The 10480-nt window shown below is 38.7% G+C and overlaps 1 protein-coding gene across 1 annotated transcript in view; it reads left to right on the top strand.

The window, feature by feature from the left end:
* Positions 1-8895: 8895 nt before the first annotated feature.
* The window catches only part of LOC103139412 (growth arrest-specific protein 2-like), a 13709-nt gene continuing 12124 nt past the window's right edge, over positions 8896-10480 (top strand). The window contains exons 1-2 of the mRNA XM_016672475.1: positions 8896-9129; positions 9786-9895. Coding sequence (XP_016527961.1) covers positions 8904-9129; positions 9786-9895 — 336 coding nt within the window. The 5' untranslated portion in view covers positions 8896-8903. The remainder of the gene's footprint in view (positions 9130-9785; positions 9896-10480) is intronic.

Raw genomic sequence — 10480 nt, 5'->3', positions numbered from 1 at the left:
GGGATCGCAGTGACAGGGAGAAATGACAGCGAGTCACCTGCTGTGGAGCTGAGTCCTCTCAGCCCTCTTCATGCCTTACTAAAGGTTTTGATATCTACTCAGCTTTTGTCAGGTAACCATGGAGGTGAATGGAAATGACTCTAAAAGTAGCTCCTGCTTCTGATTTTAGATCTGTTTTTTATTTTATTTTTTTAGGTTTAGTGAGCAATGGACTCCAGCTGTTAATTATTGTAATTTATTAATTATTTTAATCTCTATCTAATCAAAATCAAACTGACTGTACCCCTCTCTATAATTTTACTCATTTAAAGATGGCTCCCCATTTCCTTTCTTGTAAAAACAGGATTTAAGAGTAAGTTGCTATGCTGCCCTCTAGCACCCTCTATTGGACACACCGCAAAAGTCACTTTCATTGAAGGAAAACAACAGTAAATGTTTGTTTATTCAGTTTTTTAACAAAAAAAAAAAGACAACAACAACAACAAAAAAGAAACATCAGCATAAATAAGTCACATTATCTTTGTATTTTTGCTTTGCTAGTCTAGAATGTAAAGTAATTACCGGACTGGGTCAACATAAGAGGCTTGGCTTGACAGGTAGTTTAATTAAAAAAAAGGTTTGCCCCGAAGCTACTGGCACAGCAGTCTGAGTCGAGGAAGCCAGAATTCATTTTTTCATTACCGGGGCTGACAGACAAATTGTTTAATAGCCATTTATATGAGCACCTCTGCGACACTCAGACCTCGACAGGCTGCGGCTGTGACAGATTTTATACGATAGCAGGATCATAACAAAGAAGATTAAAATCAAATAAAATTATATGTAGAATAGGGCATTTCTTGTACAATGAAACATATTTTTTGCACATATTAGCACGTTTCATATCACGCTGTTTTCAGTGAAATCTGTTTGTTTCTTTCTTTATCTCAAGCATCAAAAATAAACTTCTGGTGAGTCTGAAGACAAAATGTGATTTATCGGAGAAGGACGTCACTCATTTTTGAAAGGAAACTTAGCTCTAGAGTTTGGCTGTTAACTAACTTTTAGTTTTCACTTATATGACTATTTTCAATTTATGGTAATAGTATGGAATTGCATTACACTTTGAATTTAATATTAAACAATTTTAATTGATTTATTTATGTTATTTTTTTGTGAATAATTAAAATTTTACACCAGTTACTGAGTTTAATTTTTCTCCTTTTTTCTTTTGGTTTCCTTCTTTGTTTCTTCTTCTCTTCCTTTCGATTGTATTTATGATTGTTTTGATCATTTATTCTTTTATTTTCTGCCATCTTAATTTTAACACCAAATATTTTTGAATATATGCTTTCTAGAGTTTACCTGGATTTCTCCTCAGTATCACAAGACAGTTTCATTCCTTGAGTACTTCTAACCAACAACAGCTGTGGTAACTGCACACTTTTATTTTATTGTCTATTTTTAACCTTGTTTAACTCATCCTTTCTTCTTTCTTCTTGTATTTGTTCTATCTAAAAAGAAAACTGGTTGCCCTAAAAAGTGCTCTAAAAATGTACTTATTTGTTTATTTATTGATTCATTTATTTATTAGGAAAATACATGATCTGTGTTCACCATTCACATTCAAGCTTAGCTTGATGGCATGTTGCATGTGTTTGGAAATCAAATAGCAAACAGACACAAAAACATGCAAACAGAATGACACACACACACACACGCACGCACGTACGCACGCACGCACGCACGCACGCACGCACGCACGCACACACACACACACACAAAAACATAAAAATTGGTCACTTTTATTGAAACACATCATTCTACATCAAAATCAGATCTGCGTTCATCTGACAGGATGATAAAACACTTGTGAGTCTCTAATAAGCATGTCCCCATCTGATGGGCCTCAGGTCCTCTTGACCCTGGGGACCAATTTGAGTGGTACACAGCACATGGTGCTCTGCTGAATGATCAACCGTAACCCACCACACCCCATCCCACCGCCACCGCACCAGTGGAAGAGAGGAGGGAGGCCGGGGGGAAGACAAGATGAAGGCGGATTTAGGGTTTTGTTGCCTTGGTAACCGGAGATGCCATCTGTCATGCATGTGTTGATCCACATCATGTAGCTGAGACATTGTTTTAATTCACCCATATTCTCAGGGCCAGACAGACCTTCTGGTAAAAAACACGTTCACTTCTCACTGGCAATCATTTCCTGACAACCATTAGGATGTAGAATAATACAACCCTTTCACTTAAGGCAAGCAAAAGCCCCACAAAATGTGTTTCAGGCTCGATTTTACAACCGTGGCTGCATTCCAGGTGCTGAGGGATCATTTATTAACTCTGTGGGTGCATCTGAGTCGTTGTTAAAATTACTTTAACGGGCCTTTAAAACATCATCAGTATGGCTACCATACCAAACCTGTTTCAAAGGCAGAGCAAGCCTTTGAAACCAGAAACAGGATGTGATTCATGCTGGATATGTTTACTGTCTGTTAATTTCTGTAAACAACAGGAGACGAGGGAGCGCTGGTAGTCTGGTGTAAACAAGCAAATTATTTAATGAATTTTAATCTTTGAAATCAAGCATTAATCTGAGGGTAATGCACTGGCGCTTTTATTAGTATTCACACAAGTGTTGCACAAAGAAATACTAAATATGGAATAGAAAGGGGAGGTCAGAGAGGAGGAAGTGGGGAGAATCTCACAGAGGTAGAAACATAAGGGACATGTCCTCAGGGAGAAGCTGCAAATGAACCAGCAGCCACACCTGGGACGGGCAGCAGATGAATATATCGAGTTTAGTTTGTAGGCTGCCACCTATCTGATTGATTGTTATAGTCTCCCATATAAGACATGGTCATAATAACGCTGGAAACAGCTTCAGAGTACCAAACAGAAGGTGGCAGCATCTCGGCCCACTTTACAAGCTGATACCAAACCAAGCTGTGTAAAATGTGAAAAGTGTGAGATGTCTATACAGTGTCTCATGCACAGACTCTGGAATTTATTTCATTCAAAGATGAAATGGATTTACTTGAATAAATGACTTCTTGTTTCTTGTTTAGCAACAAAACCAAAACCACAACGACTCCTTAATTTTGTCCTTGTGCTGCTTTCCCTCAATACAACCTAATATGGGGACAGGGTCCAAATTATAAATCCATCCTGAAATAGAAACAAACTCCCACATTAATATTTAGATAAATACCCAGAGGAAGCATGTCATATCTTTCGTGTGCTTAAAACAAAATTCTACCTGGACGTTTAAGTTCTCTTATTGTTTTAGAATTGGTAAAATTTGTATAATTTACATTGATTTGGTTTCCAGGCCTGAGTTGTTTAACTGAACTACATAAAATTTCAAAAAGGTTGAGATTGAAGTCATACCAGAAGCTTGTTGTTGGCCTGCTCTACTCACTTTTAATGCTGATAATTTAGGGAAACTTTAAAGAATTTCTTCTGTGACGCACCCATCAATTTGCTTTGCAGTTGCAACTTAACTCCTTCAAACTTGTCATTGTGGCCAAATAACTCAGCTTTGGTCTTCCCTGAGAACTTGCACTCAGAAGACGCTTAGGCTGCCACAGGTTTTAGTCTTGCTTGAATGTATCAATGTTGGAGCAGGAGCTTCATTGTTGATTGGCACCTTTTAAGTTCTTGTGACCAGAAACTCAGTTAATTCAACGTGAACATTGACACTGATGCTCCAGAGCTTTGCAGTTTCTGATTGACTCAAGACTTGGGCCGTTACAGACAAAAAGATCCAGGAGCCACTCCAGAAACAATCCCGTCCTAAACACCATTGAAAGATAATTAACTATTCTTAAAGGTCAGGCTCATTCTGATTCTCCAACCTTTGGCCCTTCCATTTCTGATAAGAGTGGCAGGACCTCGCTGATAGCAAACAAACAACAGAGAAGAAGAAAATAAAATGCATCACTAAAGAATCCTGAAAATAATGTCTATGTTGAGTATGTGTAATCCTCTCTCTGATAATGTATGTGGTTTGGTCTCAGACTGAATGCCTCTTGCATAAATATTCTCTTTCCACTGTTTACGTCAATTGCGCAATTATTTGTGTAATTTTAATTGTGCTATTAAAATTGGTTGGCAGACGTGTAAGAAAATAAAAGCCATAGAAAAACTGGAAAAATCAGTCAGAATAAACGTGCAGAATTGTTTTTTTTTTTTTCATGCTTTTGTGTCGTCACCCATTGACAAAATCACAAACTACTCCTTTCTTTATGATGGGCTTGATTTTCATTTAAGAAGCGGATATTTCTTTACGTTTTAGTTTTTCTAAAAGCACAAAACAAACAAAACAAAAAAAAACTCAGGAATGCCAACAACCTCAGCATGGAGGATATTTTCAGTTTAGTTTCCTCTTCCTCTGATCTCACTTTGTAAGGTGACACCAGAAACTTGCAGGCGTGTGCAAGAAGTCTCGTTTTAACTCTTCCCCCTGCTTCACTCTTGTGTACTCTCATTTGGCCGAGCCGAGGGAGATGAACATCTGGTCCTGAGTCATGTGAGCGCGAGGACAATTCACTGCAAAAGAAAGGAAGCACACCTTCGGGAAAGTCTTGCAGAGTTGGAGTTTGGCAAGTATTTTATTTTATTTTTTTTATTTCAACATCAGTGGTTGATTGTGAGAGAATGGAAAGTATCAATAAAATGAATGTGGGTGAATTACTTTAACAGCTATATCCCAGCCAGAGTTTCAATGTGATTTTAGTAAACATTCAGCTCCTTTTTATAGATGAAAATAATAAGATTTCTTGCATAACAGTAGATTTACAGGCTTTAAGATGCATTACTTGCCAAAATGTCGCAAAGGTTCAACCAGTAACATAGCAGCGTTGTGAGGTCACTGCAATAAATACTTTATTTTGATGCCCTTTTTTCTGTATTTAAGACATTATTCAAGAAACATTTGAGTTTATTTGTGACACCCAGTCATATTAAAAATCATAATTACTCACAGTTGCATATCTGAGCACAGCAGCATGAAACAAACCTCCTTCGCCTCTGATCATTTAAAGTTTATGTTGCCAAGCAGCGGCTGATGGAAAGTTGCTGGTGCACTTAAATTAGCTTAACATCTATTGTTCATTTGCTGATTTACGCGACATTTTTTATACTCCAAAAAGCCGCAAGACATATAATGACATCATGACAACTAAAAGAAATAACATAACCGGATAGATATTTGCATTCAAAGTTATTCATCCCAATTATTCAGATGAATGGTTAGAAGTAATTTAGATGTAAAAGCAAAATTGAAACTTTAGATTACTCAGATGATAATTTCAGCTTTCAGGTGTGAACACTGACTGCACTATAAGTGACACATTTTGCGTGTTGCTTTTTCCCTCTGAATAAACATTAGGTGTATAGCTACCGAGTCCAGTGGCAAAATTCTATGAACTAGTTGTGAAATTAGCTGTTTGTCAAATACAACTTCTGGTTTTATTCCCAGGAGAAGCCATGTTGGAGGTCATATAAGCTCAAACCATTAATCACACTCATATTTTACTTATTTACAACAAATTTGAAGTTTTTTTAAGACATTGATTTATCTGAAGATTCATCACTCTGAACGGATGGCGTGTCATTTCAGCTGTTTCCACCGAAATGCTGTGAAAATGTTTAATAGCCCAATTAAGAGACTGGGGATATCACTGAAGCAAATCGTTGCAAGCATTCAAGGCAGACGAAAATAAATGAGGTGGAATAGAAACACAGATACAAGCATAGACCTGCGTGCGTGCGTGCGTGCGTGCGTGCGTGCGTGCGTGCGTGCGTGCGTGCGTGAGCACGCGTGTGTGTATGCGTGTATGTGTGTGTGTGTGCGCGTGCGTGTGCTGACAGATTCTACACCACGCTCTGCAGGAGTACAAAGGCTGCCAGTGTCTGAGAGCTGGACCTGTGGATGACCTGTACTTTGTCTTTCCCAGCAGAGCCGTCCTGTAGCAGAGGCGTGAATCTTGCACCTGGTTGTTTTCTTAGAGAGGCTCTCCTGGCCTGCAGGTCAACCAGTTAGACGAACCTCAAACTCAGCAGGCAGTGCCCTCCATATACACAATATAATCACACCCTAAAGGCCTGTCCCATGTCTGGATGGAGAACTTACAAAGACTCTTTTTCACTATGACCTGTGAGAGTCATATAACTTAATCATCGCCAACAAAACAAAGTCCAGAACTCGCTGACAGACTGTATGTACAGTGTCCATTCAGTTCCTTTGTACATATTTTGCTTCAAGGTGTGAGGAAAAGGGCATGATAACATTTATGTCATCTCAAATTTATCTTTTTTATTCACATCATAATTTGTGAGGATTGAGGCCTTGGAATTTTAACAATTACTTGTCTGAGGTAGGATTCCCATAAGCCTTATCGCTAAATGAAATGCTGCAGTGACTCAATACTCCTGAAAAGTTCTCCTACTGAGATAATCACAAACTTCCCGGGAAAACATGTTGAGTTGATGGTAGCATCTGTCTCATAATATTTTAATACACTTTTCTCACCAGTGTTGCCTTAACATGTAAGCAAATGGCCTGTGCAATGAACACCAGTGAACTTCAGAACCTCCACCGCTTGGTCAGCTTTTGAAACAAAATGGAAGGTGTTTCCTCTTAAAGTAAGCTGCAAAATGAAGTCATCTCAGCACACGCCATGTGCCCACTGTCTGGGCAGAGATGATAAAGAGGATGCCAAGAGGTGGCTGGTAACTCTGGAAGAGCTGCAAAGAAAGTTGAAAGAAACTCTAGTAATCTTACTCTCATCTTTATGCTAGAGAGTCCAAAACGCCATTGTCTAAGGAAGACAATAAGAAAGCCAACTAGAAATGTACCACAACCCTGGTAGGCAATATAGCAAACGTGTGGAAGAAGTTCTGGTCAGTGACCAAAAGGAAACCCGTTTTGGCCTACATGCAAAACACTGTATGTTAAGGAAAGCGTATGCTGTGAACACATCATCACCATGGTGACATGTAGAGGCGCTGGAGTTTATAAGGTGCAGGGATGCTTCTCTTTAGCTGGGACAGGCCAGATTTCTGACATCCTTGTCCAGATTTAATGCTCCTCTTTTTGTATTATGCAGTTTAATATCTGGTTAAAGTGTATCACAACTTTGAGTTTGTCAGAGCTCCGCTTGTCCGCAGTAACTGTAACAGAATAACAATGCCTTCCTTCTGCAGAGCTACTATAAGGCTTAATGTGCTGCATATCCACCAGCAGACTTCCTGTACTTCATGTTTTTTTGAACTGCAAAATGTTAAATTAATCATATGTTTTTAACTGACAAAAATTTCCCTGAGCTTGGAAACAGTTTCCTTCCTCTCTTGTAAAGACTATGCCAAACATTCTCCTCTCTCACACTTTTGCACAGCCATGCTGGCTAAAATCTTCCAGAACAGAGTTACTTTTGTTTCGGTCTGTCTTTTCTCACAGTGCCTCTGGTTCTCACATGTGTTTACATGAATCTTGGTTCATTTGACTATCAAAACAAGCAAGAGATGTTTTGAATGCTACAATTGCCAGTAGCTCTGGGGAAGAGGCTCAATATCGTCTCATATTGTGGTCACTATCTAGATGCATCTTGGTTATTTACTTCTCCAAACCAAACAGACCTGTTCTCTTGAATGAGAAAGTGTTTCGGATGGCCTGTTTGGACAGTTTGCCCAGACATTTATGTTCTCCTTGCGCTGAATCCTAATTACTTTGCCCCTTATAAATGTTGTTGGAAATTGGGATGATGAGAGAGATCAATTCTGTCTGAAGATGTAACTCTGAGTAGAGGTTTAAAAGAGCTGCTTAGAGAGCTATAAGCCCTTTATGACAGGATCATTACTTGTATGCTGCATTATTGTATACAGCGACAGTCAAACATTGTCTTCAAGTAAGAGTAGCACTACTTCAGTATAGTTTTACTCAAGTAGAAATGAAAGTAATTGTTCAAATTATGCAAATTGTTGTACCTGCAAATATCAATTTGCAAATATCAATTTGCAGGTAAATAGATTAGGAAAGAGATTCTGTGGGATTTATCACAGTAACATTTATGAGAAAGTTCGTAACGTCTCAAAATAGCTTTAGATTTGACCCAGTTCAGGAAAAGAAACACCTCTACTATTTGCTTTTCTTCAATGCTCAGCTGTGGGATTTGAATTTATGTGGAAATGAAACTTTAAACTGAGCTGTTTGTTCTTTGTAACTCCAGATTAGACCATTTGCTGTTTGGGTTGTCACCTTAATTCCAGCTGATTAGCCAGAGTATCGCTAATAGTTAGAGCATGTCTCTGCAAGAGGCCATGCTTTATGATGGAGTTTGCTCTGGGAACAGAATAAATGAGCCATGCAGCAGCACCAGGAGACCAGCTCAGGGCAACGGCTGTACGTCTTATTAAGCACAATCTGTCTGCACTCAGTCAGTTTAATCCCTTTGATTAATGGATGTCTGTAGTATTGTTTGGTTAAAAATACGAGGTTGATACATCAAGCACAATGCTGCAGCCAGAGTGCGGTAAATTTCAACACGTTGTTTTTGATGGTTTTTGATTATTGTTACACCATAAAGATTCTTCTGTTTGTATGCTTTGTTTAAGGTAGCCTATGCAATACAAGCAAGATGTTTAGTTTTTTATTGGAGCAAATATTTATTTTGACTCAATAATGTGCTAATCATAATTTGGCTATTAAAAACCATCTTGACCACAACAAAGAGAAGCCACTTGCGTGCCACATTTTTAAAAATCTTACTAAAAATATAGATTTCATAACTATTACATATGTTTCTTGGACAGTTACAATATGATCTGGTTTTAAATTAATTGAATTTCCTTTTAAAACACAGATGAAAATGTAAAACATATCTAATGTTTGCTCCATCAGCTGGAGGAGAGTCATGGAAAGTGAAGTGGGAATGATGAGCGCAGCAGGTCTTGATGATCCTCTGAGTCCGACGCGCCTGACAGGGTTGGGAATGAGCTGCCTTCTCTCTCCAAAGTACAGACACTTAGGCCCGGGCCTCACCTGTCTGCATACGTACAACCAGTGGTTGCCTTACCGCCATGATGCTAGCCTCCTGCCCATGAAAGAAGATCTGGCGCTCTGGCTCAACTCTATTATGGGTGAGAAGTCTTCTTTATGTTACAAATCACTATAGTCTGCAAGGGGGGAGGGGGGAGCATTTTTTTCCCTCATGCTGTACAAACACAGGTGTTTTTCAATCTAGGAAATTGAATAGGAGGATGTACACGTGAAAAGCACCACCATGGCACTTTATTAACATCAGCTTACTTTAAGTTTTTGTTAGTTGAAGATGAAAAGGACCCAAAAACGTTTAGTTTGATTAAAGCGTTTAGAATCATCTATGCAGGCCGTTTTCTTTAGCACAAAAAAAAAAAACAAATCAAGTTAATTATTGTCCCAAATCCCCTGAAATCCCCCTACATTCAGAGATGTTTCTCTCCACTCGCTTGCATTGTGCAGGAAAATATAAAAAAAAGAGCCTGCACATGTCAGAGCGTGTTGAAAGATGTCGGTGGAGTGATTCAGACTTGATAAATCTCTTGCACCAAAGACTCATCCTTCAAATCCCCTGGTTCACCTGGTGAACTTTTCATTTCCCCTCATTGTGATCCTCACTATTCAGTCACTGAGGTCAAAAACTGTGCTTAGTTAATAGAAATGAAAGTCTATATGGTTAGGCAGATGTTGTCACCAAGTATGTCTGATCGTTGTACTTTTGTGCAAGTAGGTTAGTGTGTTTGTGTGTGTTCCTTAGGGTTGAACCTCACTGCAGACAGTTTGATGGAAAAGTTGGATAATGGTGTTCTCCTCTGTCAGCTGGCACAAACGCTCCAAGAGAAGATGATCCTCACCAGCAACAACAAGGTGCTGCACATTCACAAATTCATCGCAACTATTCACAGTTCACTTCCTATTTACTGGTGTCGCCAACATAAGATTAACTTGCTGAAGTAGGATATATACGCTCGTCTTTTGGAAAGGGCAAAGAGAAATGAAGCTCTGTCTCATGTCACATTTATGTTGCAAAATGTCATGGGCTCCTTGTTAAAATCGTTTATTCATAATTGACATATAGATTTTTCACCAGAGTCTGTCTGACGAACCAGAGGCAAACAATGGCAATGCAAATTGTGGTTAAACAAGGAAAGTAATTATATTTCCACACAGGTCAAGGTTGGTAGCCTTTTTGTCTCAACAAATGAAATTGTCATCTAAACACTGCTTGTTGGATTTGCTCAGGTTATCTGTGTCTGACAAAACTAGTGCAAAAGTTGGCAAAGGATATAATGAGGTGCATGGAGGGAAGTAACCTGAGGGAGAAGAAGGAAATTACCATGTGGTGAAGACCTGTCAAAGATAGATAGATAGATAGATAGATAGATAGATAGATAGATAGATAGATAGATAGATAGATAGATAGATAGATAGATAGATAGATAGATAGATAGA

The sequence above is a fragment of the Poecilia formosa genome, unplaced genomic scaffold, assembly GCF_000485575.1.
Source record: "Poecilia formosa unplaced genomic scaffold, Poecilia_formosa-5.1.2 Scaffold61, whole genome shotgun sequence".
NCBI lineage: Eukaryota > Metazoa > Chordata > Actinopteri > Cyprinodontiformes > Poeciliidae > Poecilia > Poecilia formosa.
Note: the sequence above shows the minus strand (reverse complement) of the source record. Positions and strands in the feature narration are given on the sequence as shown.